Source organism: Lolium perenne, chromosome 4 (genome assembly GCF_019359855.2).
Source record: "Lolium perenne isolate Kyuss_39 chromosome 4, Kyuss_2.0, whole genome shotgun sequence".
NCBI classification, from domain to species: domain Eukaryota; kingdom Viridiplantae; phylum Streptophyta; class Magnoliopsida; order Poales; family Poaceae; genus Lolium; species Lolium perenne.
Genome location: NC_067247.2, coordinates 369,983,417 through 369,999,402, shown reverse-complemented (window position 1 = coordinate 369,999,402; position 15,986 = coordinate 369,983,417). Strand labels below are relative to the sequence as shown.

Sequence of the window (15,986 nt, the reverse complement as noted above, 5' to 3'; positions counted from 1 at the left end):
CTCAACACGAGTTGCACGTTTCTCGAAGAAATGAGCAACTTAAAATATAGGATTTTCTTTGTTGTTTGTGGGTTTTGCAAGTAATGTCCACTTGCATGTTTCTCCAATCATGGGGTTACTTTTGCACCTTATCGAGAAGGGAACATGGGTTGTCATCCTATATTTTTGTCTTATCTTGTCCAATTGCGCTTTTCTTCGAGAAACGTGCAACTCAAACGGTGGTTGCAACTCAACACGAGTTGCACGTTTCTCGAAGAAATGAGCAACTTAAAATATAGGATTTTCTTTGTTGTTTGTGGGTTTTGCAAGTAATGTCCACTTGCATATTTCTCCAATCATGGGGTTACTTTTGCACCTTTTCGAGAAGGGAACATGGGTTGTCATCCTATATTTTTGTCTTATCTTGTCCAATTGCGCTTTTCTTCGAGAAACGTGCAACTCAAACGGTGGTTGCAACTCAACACGAGTTGCACGTTTCTCGAAGAAATGAGCAACTTAAAATATAGGATTTTCTTTGTTGTTTGTGGGTTTTGCAAGTAATGTCCACTTGCATATTTCTCCAATCATGGGGTTACTTTTGCACCTTATCGAGAAGGGAACATGGGTTGTCATCCTATATTTTTGTCTTAACTTGTCCAATTGCGCTTTTCTTCGAGAAACGTGCAACTCAAGCAGTGGCTGCAACTCAACACGAGTTGCACGTTTCTCGAAGAAATGAGCAACTTAAAATATAGAATTTTCTTTGTTGTTTGTGGGTTTTGCAAGTAATGTCCACTTGCATATTTCTCCAATCATGGGGTTACTTTTGCACCTTATCGAGAAGGGAACGTGGGTTGTCATCCTATATTTTTTTGTCTTATCTTGTCCAATTGCGCTTTTCTTCGAGAAACATGCAACTCAAATGGTGGTTGCAACTCAACACGAGTTGCACGTTTCTCGAAGAAATGATCAACTTAAAATATAGAATTTTCTTTTGTTGAGTTACTTGGGATTTTCTTTTGCACCTTTATTGAATAAATATGCAACTCAACATGGGTCGCACCTTTCTCTGAGAAACGTGCAACGCGTGACGAGTTGCACATTTATTCAATAAACGTGCAAGTGAAACTTATTTTGCACAATTTTTATTCAATAAACATGAGTTTGCAATTGACTTGCATGGTGTGTTCTCTTTTTCACATTTTTTCTTTTCACATATGTTCAACTCTCTGTTTCTAACTTTCTTTTTGTGGATAATAGATTGACGATGGTAGACCATCATTATCATTCAGGGAAAGTTGGCTTGCAAGTCCAAGAGGACAGGTGAATGTTTTTTTATAATTTTGTTTTATTTCAATCAAGTATGACTTTGTTTTTCTCTCTATCACACTCATATAATATGGATTGGTTTTTTTAGGTGCTTAGACATGAATATATGAGAAAATTAGCACAAAGACCATCTCTGTCTATGAATGAAGAACAGTTGCAACCACTTCTATCCACATTCCATCCTGTTCATGCATCTTCTGGAATGGTTACTACTTTTGAAACAAGAACATCTCCACAGAAGACAAATTCTGTTCACAGCCCCAATTCACCAGCAAGGAATGCAGAGAATGATATAATAACAATTGTATGTGTGCATATAACATCCATTCTCAGTTTTTCTTAATTAATATATTCATATGTATCTTAAGTTTGTGGTACATGCATCTTTTTATCTAATATTTTTTGAGCTTGAATTTTTATGAAAAATTTGCTTTCATATCTTTTCTCTTTTATATGGTCACCATCCCTTATGATTAATCCTGTCATTTTTTGGAAACCCGAGCTCACAAGAATCACCAGAGGTTGTTTTTCTCAAGGAAATCAGAGGGAACCAAAATGAGAACTCCCATGACAGCTATGACGATGTTTACATTGGAGAACATCGGCTCAGCCCAGTTCGGAGGAATGAATCTAAAGCTATTGATGCAATGTATGACAACGGAAAATTCTCTAACCAGAAATCCCAAGCCAGCTCCTCATCAATATTGCCACCAAGGCGTATAGTGATGCCAAGCAGATATGTTTCATCACCTTACGATATCAACATATCTAGTTACGAAGAAGATCAAGAGCAAAAACAGTACTACCAGGCAATTGTTCGTCTCGCAAATATGGATGGATTCAAGCAGTAAGTACAGATGAATATACATTGTCTGTCTTTTTTTCTTTCATTTTTTAGTTGTTCAACATTTCAATTTTGCTTATATGTTTCTCTTTTACTATCTAAAACAGTAAGATGGCTATACAAATTGGTAACTGTAAGGTCAGTCTAGAAACATTTGGGAATTCTTTCAAACCAGGAGGAACAGTTGAAGCTTGGGTCATAAACTTGTATTGTCGTATTCTATTCTTGTCTAACCACCCGAAGAACTCAAACAGACACACATTCTTCCATACCTCAAGTGTAAGTTATTTTTCTCTATATATGTTTAATTTGATGTCCTTTATTTAATAGTTACTGCATAACAAACTTTAATCTGCCTCCAATAATATGACTGCTATTTTCTGTCATGTTCCAATAATAAATTTGAATAGGAATATTTTCTCGAAAAATGGGAGAATGAAGCAAGAAGATTATATATGAAAGATCAAGCAATCAAAGCTTTTGAAGGTGCTGGAAAAGCAAGGAAACTACACTTGACAGATTCGGTATTTTTATTTCAAACTTGTCATCATTTTTTTAGCTTGACATTTAATCTTCTTCATAAATATTTTTTCCCTTTAAATTTTAACCTAACAACTCTCGTTGTTTTCAACAGTTGCACTTCCCATCCCTCTACCACGTTCTTATTCACTGTTGACATAAGGGACAAAAAGTTCATCTTCATGGACTCCCTTTATGACAAAGATTCAGATTTACACCAAGAAGTTGATAATAGAATGGTAAACATACAGTGCTTTTATTATTCATGTCTTCTTCTTGTTTTTTCCAGTAAATATAAATGATTATATCTAATGGTTATATGCAAATACATTTACCTTTGAGTTATGTGGCAGATTATGAACTTTGAAAGAACTTGGAGTGAATGCCACTTGAAAAACATTAACTTTCAAGAATTTGAAGTTATATACCCACCTGTACCAAAACAAAATAATGGGTATGTTTTACTCAATTTCTACTTCTCTTTTCATTTACTGCATTTTTGTATGTGACTCTAATCTGCCTCTTCTCTATTTATATCAACATCAGGAAAGACTGCGGAATACATTTGATGAAAAGTATTGAAATCTTTAAGCCAAGAACAAGTTTGATGGGCAAATTCTCATACAAAGATATGCCAGACTTTCGAATTCAGATGGCAAATGAGATGATGTTCTGCGAACACAACGAGAGGCATGAAATCCAAGAAGCTGTCAGGACATTCAAACCACATGTAAGATTTTTTCTGTGTCTTTCATATTTTTTGTGTTTCTTTCCTAGTGATCTGAATTAAATATTTATTCAATATGCATCTCAATTTGGTATTTGGTACTTTTTTAAAAGGCTCTGCCTTTGCTTCTATGCCATTTTTCTACTTTGTTTCTTTCTGGTTTCTAGTATGAAATTAATATCTGACAGCCATATACATGCTTCCAACTTGTAGTAGTTTTCTGGAACTCACATATCATGTGAGTTCCATTAATATCTGACAGCCATATACATATGCTTCCATTAGATTAGGAAATGCTTCTACTCATCTATCTTGCTGTATGAAGAAAAAGCAGTGAATATCTTTTTTTCGGTTAACGCTGCCTGTGCTATAGTATGATCAGAGTTAACGCACAATTAATGATGACAGTCTTTTCAGCAGTGCCTCATGTCTTGCCTTTTCCTCGCAAATTAATACCTAGTGCATATGATCTTAATTATCTTCCCATAACATTCCCAACTTCTGTCCGACCTGTTGGCCTGCACAGCTCACACTAAAGCCATAAACCCAAGCATTTCAAATGTTCACACTCAAATTAAAAGTGGTTTTCAGGAATGGAGTGAGGTCCATCCTGTATCTGTTTTATGCAAATTTGTGTAACTTTTTCAGTCATGGGTAGATAGTGCCATTCTCTGTAACTGGTAAGACAGCAAGGGCAATTAAAGAACACTTGTCAAAACAACAAAAGAAGCAGCTTCTGACTGTATTTATTTTTGTGCTTACAATTGTTATGTCTCTTTTCAAACTATGATAAGTTGGAGATTTAATATAAATATGTGACAACAATATCTAAGCCACAGCCACGAACTGTGTTCTGTTGCATATGTCTTTGGACACAAAATAATTCTTAGTTCATGATAAGTACTTGAATGTTTTTTCTACTATTTTTATTAAATTTCAATGACTAGATTTTTCTCTCTTTCTTTTTTCCAGGTTCATGGAACATATGCAAGGATGGGGTGACAACCAAATCAAGATATGCTATCTGTTCTTGATATGAAAGAGAAAGGCAGTAGTAGTTCCAAGTTTTGCTGTATAGGGAATTTTGCGTCAAGCTCACTGATAGTTTCTCGAGGGCCAAATTGAAGATATAGTTAGGCTCTATGGACAACCACTATGTGTTGTAGTTTCTCGAGGGCCAAATTGATATTATCTCCATCTATGTGTGTTTATATATGTTCATATATATAGAGTTTGTTTGTGTACTGAATCTACTTTCTACTGATGAATACCTGTTGCACACATCATCTATGTAAGTTCATATATGTTTATCCGTCTATTGACTCACCTGTTTGCACACCATATATATGTGTATTTGGCACATCATTTTATTTCATTTTTTTGGTAACCTTGAATAGCTTATATTTTCTTTAAATGAATTTGTATTTTTGAAAAAAAACAAGCACACTGAATTCTATCAGTTTTTTTCAGTTCATAAAATTTCATTGCTTCTGTATGTGCTATCTTTAAGAACATATCATTCAGCATAATGCACACGACCATTGAAGCAGAATAGACATACAATAGTTTTTGCAGACAATAGCATTGTATTTTACTTCCTAAAAGCAACCACAATTTCGGGAAAATCACAGAGAAAGGTAAATCTTAAGAATTTAAATTAGTACTCAAGCATACATCAAATCTCTTTTTTTACTACAACTTATGTCACTTCTTCTAACTGTTCCTTTTTCACTTTCTGAATCTGAAGCAAGACAATCAACCATGCTGCAGAGGAACCTTGATGACCATATCATGTAAGTCTTGCATCATTGTGTCTTTATTATTTTTGTATCACTTCTCTCTTGTCTTCTTTGCCTTGTTGCTACTTTCATCTGTATTCTTCTTCTTCCCTGAAATATAATTAATACAAAACTTGTTAAGATGACTTCCCTGAAATATAAATTAAATATGACACAATTAAACCAGCTTCTTCATACCTCTAGGCTTACTTTTCGGCTGCTTGTTGTTTGCAAACAATGATGAATCCAAGTGTAAATTTCCACATGTCTGAATATTATGGTAATGTGACCCACAGTGGCTGCATGTAATTTGTTGCTTCGACAAGAACTGCTCTGCAAATGTCCTGTACCTTCCATCTACCTTTTGCTTTGCTGAAATAGTTGGCCTTCCCTTAGACTTTACAACCTTTGGGTCATTTAAGTAACCATATTCAGTTTCAGCATAACCAACATCTCCAACTTGCTCGTTACTTTTATCTTTCGGATCTAGTTTTTTTGCTTTGTCTTCAGCCAGTGTCATTGCATCAAGTTTCTCTGCTATCTTCTTAACCTCTTGAGTGAAAAACAGGTACTTCTCATTACTTTTTGACCCATCAGATGCTACATTCATACAAACCTTGGATAGCACATTAAATCTCAGTTGGATGCAATCTCCTGTCATCTCCAAAGGTACATTGTATCTCAAATCCCTTATATCTTTTTTCTCTCTCGGCTTCCATCTAGCTATGAAATATTTGTCTGGAATTTGCACAATGTTTAAATGGATAAGAACCTTGAGAACATGAGAACATAAAATTCCATCCTTGTTGAACTTGGAACAAATGCAGTTGAAATCTTCACTTGTTAAATCAACAATAACTAGATATCTCCTTGTCCTGTAATCTCTTGTTGCAGCCAGGCCAGATTTGTATACTTCAAATTTCTTGTTTGTCTCAACCTCTTGTACATGTAGATAGGAAGTAAATTTCAGCTGCTTCTGAAACCTATAAAATATCTTCCTATTGTACATTTTACCGGCATGCACTTCCATGTCATTTCCACACCAATAAGTAGGTGTTGTTGTCCTAGTGATGGAATCTTCATATATCTCATTTTGTTCAATATTATCTGCTATCTTATCATACTCACTCAAAAAGCTACTGACACTGTATGTTGATCCAACATTGTCTTTGAAAACAGCATTAGTGCCTTCACTCCTAGCTGTACTGTGGATGAAGGGGAAGAAGTCATTCTTGAAGTATACAGGTACAAACTTCTTCCTATTCGCCCACATTGTTTTCAAGTACTTAAGGTTGCTGACTTCATATTTTTGTATCATTTCTTGCCATGAAGATTCAAACTCAGCCACTGTCAAAGAGAAATGGATAGTGTCTTTGAATTCATTATGCAGATTAGGTATTTTTCCAAAACTTCTTGGATGCTTCTCTTCTGCTTTCTTTACAATATGGAAAAGGCAATTTCTGTGTATGGCGTTCTTGAATACTTCAGGGATTGCTCTAGCCATAGCTGCATCTTGATCTGTTATAATGGTTTTCGGACACTTTCCTCCCATGCATTTCAAGAAAGTTTCGAATAACCACTCAAATGTCTCTGCACTTTCATTCTGAAGGACGGCACATCCGAAAAGATAGTTGTCGCCATGTCCCGTTACTCCTACAAAGGGGCAAACGGCATATTGTATCTGTTGGTCTTGAATGTTGTGTCAAAACTGATACAATCCCCATATAGGTCATACATTCTTCTAGATGTAGCATCACACCAGAAAATGTTCTCCACTGTATTTGTTTTCTTGTCCACTTTGAAATCAAAGTAAAAGCTTGGATCATCAGCTTGCTTCTTCTTAAAATATTCAAGAGATTGCATCATGTCATTGAGCCTGCTTTCTTTCCTCATTGCAGTTCTTAAGTTGCTCACAAATTTTTTGGTATATGGAACAGCTCTGGAACAACCACCTCTCAAGTAAGTTAGTATTGCCATAATCTTTCTAGTCGGAAGCTTCACTGAATTAAATGTCCTTATGAAAAGCTTCTCTTCATTTGTCATGTGTTTGTGTGACCTCAAGAATCTAGATTCTTCTGGAGGGCTCAACTCATGGTTGTGTTCCATATTTAGACTTGTGATAATCCATTTATCTCCTTTGAGAGTCACAATCATTTCAGCAAGACAACCTGTAATTTCCAAATTGTTTCTTTTTCTCTTTTTAGGTTGATCTTTAGGTGGAACGCCTGGCGGTGGCGAAGGTTTCAAAGGTTCTGTCTCTCCTTTCTCTTGCATTTTCTTCCTTCTAGTTTCTTGCCTCTTCAGATCTCTTTTCCTCTTCCTTTCTGCTTTAGTTTCTTCATCCAGAACTTTCCCAGAGCGGTTGCATTTGAAAGTGTACCTAGTAGCTTTATTATTCTTTCTGCAATGGTAGTTTCCTGCTATTTTAGCTGAAAACCCAATTATATCTGAGTAAGTGTTGTAGAACTCAAAAGCAGCCTCATGTGTATCAAAAACCTGATCAATATGTGGTACATGGTGACTGCGGACCTCCTGACTGCATGTTTGAGCTGCCTTTAGACTTTCATTCTCAAGATATATTTCAATATCTTCCTGAGACAATCCTTGTACAACATCTTCTTCCACTAACCTTACTTCACCATCACTTTCTTCTCCTTCTAAATCAACTGTGCTAGCAACATTCGGTTCCTCTCGATTATCAGGAATGTCAGGCTGGGAGCATTCTTGTTCCGCACCATCACTGTTGTCCGAGTTCTATCCTGACTGCGGGGGATTAACCCATGTATCATTGTATTTGTATGCACTATCCCCTTGAGCATCTGAATACTCATCTGGTTGGCCATTTCTCAAGTATGTGTCATTCAAACTGCAGGCATTACCTCCATGAGCATAATCTTCATCACTGTTATGAACATATTCACTTCTGCCAGTTATCATGAACATTTGATTCTGGAATTTGACAGTAAAGGACAATTAGAGAAATATAATACATGTTAAACATGAAATGTTTTTGTAGGTCTTGTCAAAATTGATCAATATTTTATTACCTCAGTGCCCATTGGTCCAGTAAGCAAATCCATGAAACTACCTTCACCTTGCTGAAAATATGAAAACATCAGTTCAATCAATTTTTGCATTATTTTTTTCAATAATGGCAGAATATATAAAACTTTTTGTTTGTGCATTAACCTGATTAAGTTGCATCGATTCAATGCTCTGCATCATTTGAGAGTATGTCATGCCACTGCATTGTGATAGGTTCAGCTGCATTTTTCATGTTAATATCAGATATATACAATCAGATATATACTACTTTCATTTCTACATAATTTTAGATTCTACACTCACTGCATTTTCTTGGATATCTATGCTTGCAGGCTGTAGGTCTAAGTGACAGGGCGGAGGAACCTGTAGAAAGGACAAACATTTGTCATTCAAAATGCCAGCTACAGGAATAGAAGTTAAGTTAACTATAGTGTAGTCCCTATGATCATGTGAAATGAAAATTCTTCAATACTGCCTATGTGTTCACTATTTAAGTGCAAACCACCTGTGTAGACTGTACGTGCAAATCGAAAGTTTTCCTTTTTGTGTTTATAGTGCATTTACCTGTGTACACTCTACATGCTGTTGATCTTCAAAGAATTCAACCTGATTAAAAAGCAAAACATGTTGTATTGTTTCAGACAAAATAGATTCAAGATTGTAAAAGTGTTACTGAAACCAGTCAGAGAACTAAAAGTTTGACTTATCTTGTTACCTGTGGACCAGATGAAGATGATATAATAGAATTGCTAAAGAGAAGCTGCTCTGAATATGTTGATGATTGGTCGAAATTTGGAGGTTGCCCATGCAAAGGTGTGTAAGATGAAACCTACATTTTTAAGATCATTTTTAAATTGTCAATTTGTTTGTACAGCATACTTGTAGAAAATTGCAAATTCTGCCATATGTGAACAAAGGATTACCTGACTTTTGCCTTTGAGGAATGAACCATATGATGCATATATACTTGCCTCTTTAAATGCTCTTGCATTTCCTACAAATTTGTGAAATCTGTTATTTTTTTTTCGTGTTGTATATGATGCATATATTCTTGCCTATTCAAACTGCAGGCATTACGCACACAAGCACTGGCCTGATGGCCATCCAATTACCGCTATTTTAGGAGTTTGGTGTAATAATCTGTTATCTTAGCAGTAGATATATAAGTTGTAATAACGAGGTTATTCGAGGGGAGCTACCGATTAAATTAGTCACAGCTATCAGATAATCACATCAAAGCTACCTGATTAAATTAGTCACAGATATTCTAGGAGTAGGTTAATTCAGCAATAGCTAATTACCCATAATTATCAGATTATTACACCAAACTACAGTTACGAAGTCATCGTAAGAACCGAACTTGCTCCTTCAAAATTTGTGAAAATCTGTAATTTTTTTCGTGTTTTGTATATGATGCATATATTCTTGCCTATTCAAACTGCAGGCATTTCCCACACAAGCACTGGCCTGATGGCCATCCAATTACCGCTACTCAAGCTTCTTATGCAGCAGCATGTCGATTTTTTAGCAGCTGCTGCTCTGCTAAGTAAGTACACTTTGTAGTTATAAGAAATGTTATGCTAACTGTACTACACTAACACTCACAAGAGAAGTTAGAGCTGTAGACTAAAATCAGGATTGTGGTGCATGCCGATATCACTGTTTTTGCCTTGTTCTAGCTGTTTTATCATAGCATTATATATGTTTAAGCAATTGTGTTATAATCTTCCATGCAATTGTTATTCTTACTGATAACTCTGAATCTGTCATATGTCTATTTCTTTGAACTGCAACAGGAATAGAAGTGTAGTCCCTATGATCATATAAAATGAAAATTCTTCAATACTGACTATGTGTTCACTTTTTAAGTGCAAACCACCTGTGTAGACTGTTCATGCAAATCGGAAGTTTTCCTTTTTGTGTTTATAGTGCATTCTTACCTGTGTACATTGTACATGCTGTTGATGTTCAAAGAATTCAACCTATAGTAACTTCTACTTTTTGTAATCTTGAACTGCTACTCAACTGGAATCAATTTTTTCAACACAGGAATCAAGAATTGAGAAGAGGACATGATCTTTTCTGACGCACAAGTTACAGTACAGATCTGGGAGAAATTTTTCGGCAGAAATTGAGGAGGAAAAATTGATGGATTTAGAGCAGATCGTACCTGGGTAAGATCCTGATCCATTCTCCATCTACTTGAGATCCTTTTCGGCCTGGAGGTTTTTGGGGAAGAATTTTGCTAAGCCTTACTGGGATCTCTTCTCCCCATGGCCAGCAAGGTCTCGACGGGAGGAAGGAGACGATGCTACGATCTGATCTCTACCTGTCCTTTCTTTTTCTTGCGCAAGGGGTTCAGCTGTGACTTGGTCAGCCCACAGGAGCCCAGCCAGCGACATAATTGCACAGCAGCAGGAGTCCAGCTGTGACTTGGTCAAAATCAGACAAAAGCCCACATAAAGGCACAGCAGGGATCGACGTTTTAATATGGCCCCAGAAAGCAATCAGGTGACACAGCAGAAAGCGATCAGGTGACACGAGACAGAAGACACGAGACAGAGTTTCCGGGCGTCGACTGAGACTTAAGAGTTTCTCAGTCGACTGTGACCCAGGCACTCCCTAATTAGTAATTACCTTGCACTTAATTTCGACATGCCCATCATCATCCATCACGAGCTGAACATTAGAGACGCCCTGAAATAGACTACCACGTGGAATGTTCTGGCGATAATCTAAGACCATGTCGGGCTGGAGGAGAAGGTCGTGCTTGGGTTTGAGTTGAGCAGGTTGTACCTCGCTGGAGAACGAACTGAGTTGGAGGAGGGTGGACCTCGAGATGGAGGGGCGGTTGGGGCTAGGGCAAGATGGAGAGCGGGCTGCACCTCGAGATGGAGGAGCGGCTGGGTTGGGAGCGAGATAGAGGGCGGGGTGCACCTTGAGATGGAGCGGCCGGCGGCTGAGTGATACGCGTTCAACACGCGTCCGTTGGGAACCCCAAGAGGAAGGTGTGATGCGTACAGCGGCAAGTTTCCCTCAGTATGAAACCAAGGTTATCGAACCAGTAGGAGCCAAGAAGCACGTTGAAGGTTGATGGCGGCGGGATGTAGTGCGGCGCAACACCAGGGATTCCGGCGCCAACGTGGAACCTGCACAACACAACCAAAGTACTTTGCCCCAACGAAACAGTGAGGTTATCAATCTCACCGGCTTGCTGTAACAAAGGATTAACCGTATTGTGTGGAAGATGATTGTTTGCAGAAAACAGTAGAACAAGTATTGCAGTAGATTGTATTTCAGTAAAGAGAATTGGACCGGGGTCCACAGTTCACTAGAGGTGTCTCTCCCATAAGATAAACAGCATGTTGGGTGAACAAATTACAGTTGGGCAATTGACAAATAAAGAGGGCATGACCATGCACATACATATCATGATGAGTATAGTGAGATTTAATTGGGCATTACGACAAAGTACATAGACCGCCATCCAACTGCATCTATGCCTAAAAAGTCCACCTTCAGGTTATCATCCGAACCCCCTCCAGTATTAAGTTGCAAAGCAACAGACAATTGCATTAAGTATGGTGCGTAATGTAATCAACAACTACATCCTTAGACATAGCATCAATGTTTTATCCCTAGTGGCAACAGCACAACACAACCTTAGAACTTTCTGTCACTGTCCCAGGTGTCAATGCAGACATGAACCCACTATCGAGCATAAATACTCCCTCTTGGAGTTACAAGCATCTACTTGGCCAGAGCATCTACTAGTAACGGAGAGCATGCAAGATCATAAACAACACATAGATATAACTTTGATAATTAACATAACAAGTATTCTCTATTCATCGGATCCCAACAAACGCAACATATAGAATTACAGATAGATGATCTTGATCATGTTAGGCAGCTCACAAGATCCGACAATGATAGCACAATGGGGAGAAGACAACCATCTAGCTACTGCTATGGACCCATAGTCCAGGGGTAGACTACTCACACATCACTCCGGAGGCGACCATGGCGGCGTAGAGTCCTCCGGGAGATGATTCCCCTCTCCGGCAGGGTGCCGGAGGCGATCTCCTGGATCCCCCGAGATGGGATCGGCGGCGGCGGCGTCTCTGGAAGGTTTTCCGTATCGTGGCTCTCGGTACTGGGGTTTTCGCAACGGAGGCTATAAGTAGGCGGAAGGGCAGGTCAGGGGGCCACACGAGGGGCCCAGATGACAGGGCCGCGCGGCCAAGACCTAGGCCGCGCCGCCCTGTAGTCTGGCCGCCTCGTGGCCCCACTTCGTCTCCTTTTCGGTCTTCTGGAAGCTTCGTGGCAAAATAGGACCCTGGGCGTTGATTTCGTCCAATTCCGAGAATATTTCGTTACTAGGATTTCTGAAACCAAAAACAGCAGAAACAAAGAATCGGCACTTCGGCATCTTGTTAATAGGTTAGTTCCAGAAAATGCACGAATACGACATAAAGTGTGCATAAAACATGTAGATAACATCAATAATGTGGCATGGAACATAAGAAATTATCGATACGTCGGAGACGTATCAGCATCCCCAAGCTTAGTTCTGCTCGTCCCGAGCAAGTAAAACGATAACACAGATAATTTCTGGAGTGACATGCCATCATAATCTTGATCATACTATTTGTAAAGCATATGTAGTGAATGCAGCGATCAAAACAATGTATATGACATGAGTAAACAAGTGAATCATAAAGCAAAGACTTTTCATGAATAGCACTTCAAGACAAGCATCAATTAAGTCTTGCATAAGAGTTAACTCATAAAGCAATAATTCAAAGTAAAGGCATTGAAGCAACACAAAAGAAGATTAAGTTTCAGCGGTTGCTTTCAACTTGTAACATGTATATCTCATGGATATTTGTCAACATAGAGTAATATAATAAGTGCAATAAGCAAATATGTAGGAATCAATGCACAGTTCACACAAGTGCTTGCTTCTTGAGGTGGAGAGAAATAGGTGAACTGACTCAACATAAAAGTAAAAGAATGGTCCTCCATAGAGGAAAAGCATCGATTGCTATATTTGTGCTAGAGCTTCTATTTTGAAAACATAAAGAGAGCATAAAAATAAAGTTTTGAGAGGTGTATGTTGTTGTCAACGAATGGTAGCGGGTACTCTAACCCCCTTGCCAGACAAACCTTCAAAGAGCGGCTCCCATTTTATTTTATTTTGGGTGGCACTCCTTCCAACCTTTCTTTCACAAACCATGGCTAACCGAATCCTCGGGTGCCTGCCAACAATCTCATACCATGAAGGAGTGCCTTTTTATTTTAGTTTTATTATGATGACACTCCTCCCAACCTTTGCTTACACAAGCCATGGCTAACCGAATCCTTCGGGTGCCGTCCAACAATCACATACCATGGAGGAGTGTCTATTTTTGTTAATTAATTTGGGACTGGGAATCCCATTGCCAGCTCTTTTTGCAAAATTATTGGATAAGCGGATGAAGCCACTAGTCCATTGGTGAAAGTTGCCCAACAAGATTGAAAGATAAACACCACATACTTCCTCATGAGCTATAAAACATTGACACAAATCAGAGGTGATAAATTTTGAATTGTTTAAAGGTAGCACTCAAGCAATTTACTTTGGAATGGCGGAAAATACCATGTAGTAGGTAGGTATGGTGGACACAAATGGCATAGTGGTTGGCTCAAGTATTTTGGATGCATGAGAAGTATTCCCTCTCGATACAAGGTTTAGGCTAGCAAGGCTTATTTGAAACAAACACAAGGATGAACCGGTGCAGCAAAACTCACATAAAAGACATATTGAAAACATTATAAGACTCTACACCGTCTTCCTTGTTGTTCAAACTCAATACTAGAAATTATCTAGATCTTAGAGAAACCAAATATGCAAACCAAATCATAGCATGCTCTATGTATTTCTTCATTAATGGGTGCAAAGCATATGATGCAAGAGCTTAATCATGAGCACAACAATTGCCAAGTATCACATTACCCAAGACATTAATAGCAATTACTACATGTATCATTTTCCAATTCCAACCATATAACAATTTAACGAAGGAGAAACTTCGCCATGAATACTATGAGTAGAAACTAAGGACATACTTGTCCATATGCTACAGCGGAGCGTGTCTCTCTCCCATAAAGTGAATGCTAGGATCCATTTTATTCAAACAAAACAAAAAACAAAAACAAACCGATGCTCCAAGAAAAGCACATAAGATGTGATGGAATAAAAATATAGTTTCAGGGGAGGAACCTGATAATGTTGTCGATGAAGAAGGGGATGCCTTGGGCATCCCCAAGCTTAGACGCTTGAGTCTTCTTAGAATATGCAGGGGTGAACCACCGTGGCATCCCCAAGCTTAGAGCTTTCACTCTCCTTGATCATGTTGCATCATACTCCTCTCTTGATCCTTGAAAACTTCCTCCACACCAAACTCGAAACAACTCATTAGAGGGTTAGTGCACAATAAAAATTAACTTATTCAGAGGTGACACAATCATTCTTAACACTTCTGGACATTGCATAAAGCTACTGGACATTAATGGATCAAAGAAATTCATCCAACATAGCAAAAGAGGCAATGCGAAATAAAAGGCAGAATCTGTCAAAACAGAACAGTTCGTATTGACGAATTTTAAAATGGCACCAGACTTGCTCAAATGAAAATGCTCAAATTGAATGAAAGTTGCGTACATATCTGAGGATCACCCACGTAAATTGGCATAATTTTCTGAGTTACCTACAGGGAGGTAGACCCAGATTCGTGACAGCAAAGAAATCTGGAACTGCGCAGTAATCCAAATCTAGTACTTACTTTTCTATCAACGGCTTTACTTGGCACAACAAAACACTAAACTAAGATAAGGAGAGGTTGCTACAGTAGTAAACAACTTCCAAGACACAAAATAAAAACAAAGTACTGTAGGTAAAAACATGGGTTGTCTCCCATAAGCGCTTTTCTTTAACGCCTTTCAGCTAGGCGCAGAAAGTGTGTATCAAGTATTATCAAGAGATGGTGTGTCAACCTTACCTTGGGTTTTACCCTTACCTTTCTTATTGTTTTTCTTTCCCTTTGGTTTAGGAAATATATGATTTCCCCCCGGTATAGAGGTGAATTTCAGAGTGCCTTCTCCCACATCAATGACTGCTCCCAATAGTTTCAGCAGGGATCTTCCGAGTGTGATTTTTCCTGTCTCTACACATTCAACAACAAGATAATCAATGGATATTGTTCTTCCAAGAATGGTTGTATGCACACCCGCGGCTATCCCCTTAGGAATTATAATAGAGTTATCAATGAGAGTTATTTCTTCTCCTCCTTCATCGACTCCCCAAAGTTTCAAAGATTTATAAATGCTTTCAGGCATAAGGCAAAATTCATACATAATATCACAGTAGGCATGGAGAGTTCGATCACCGATAACAATTTTAACAGTAGGATCCCACAATGAAAGTTTAGAGTTCACTAAAACTTGTTCAAGACGATTACGAACATGGCAATAGTTATCATCCAAGCGAGATGTACTTATCTCGAGATTGTTTAATCTACTATATATGCTAGTGAGGGCTGAATCAAAGTTATTAGCTGAATCATGTGATGCAACCAACTTCTTTATGGCATTAAAAGCTTGATCCCCATTGCAATGAAGGAAATCTCCTCCCACTAAAGTATCCAAAGCATATCTATAGCGAACCATAAGACCAAAATAAAAATTACTAAGGAGCAAACTTAGAGTCATTTGAGGTTCAGTT

At 38.1% G+C, this 15,986-nt stretch overlaps 1 protein-coding gene across 1 annotated transcript; it reads right to left on the bottom strand.

Moving 5' to 3' along the window:
• Positions 1-5,228: 5,228 nt before the first annotated feature.
• On the bottom strand, positions 5,229-6,680 carry LOC127326870 (protein FAR1-RELATED SEQUENCE 5-like). The gene is made up of 2 exons (XM_051353649.1): positions 5,387-6,680; positions 5,229-5,287 (listed from the first exon to the last, which is right to left on the bottom strand). The coding sequence occupies exons 1-2, from the start codon at positions 6,678-6,680 to the stop codon at positions 5,229-5,231; spliced, it is 1,353 nt and encodes a 450-aa protein (XP_051209609.1).
• Positions 6,681-15,986: the final 9,306 nt, after the last annotated feature.

Bases quoted from the DNA above. Each gene is read 5' to 3' on its own strand.
- LOC127326870 (XM_051353649.1), bottom strand. From the start codon at position 6,680: ATGGCTAGAGCAATCCCTGAAGTATTCAAGAACGCCATACACAGAAAT. The intron at 5,288-5,386 runs GTAAGCCTAGAG...ATTATATTTCAG, and splicing joins AAACAACAAGCAGCCGAAAA to GGAAGAAGAAGAATACAGAT.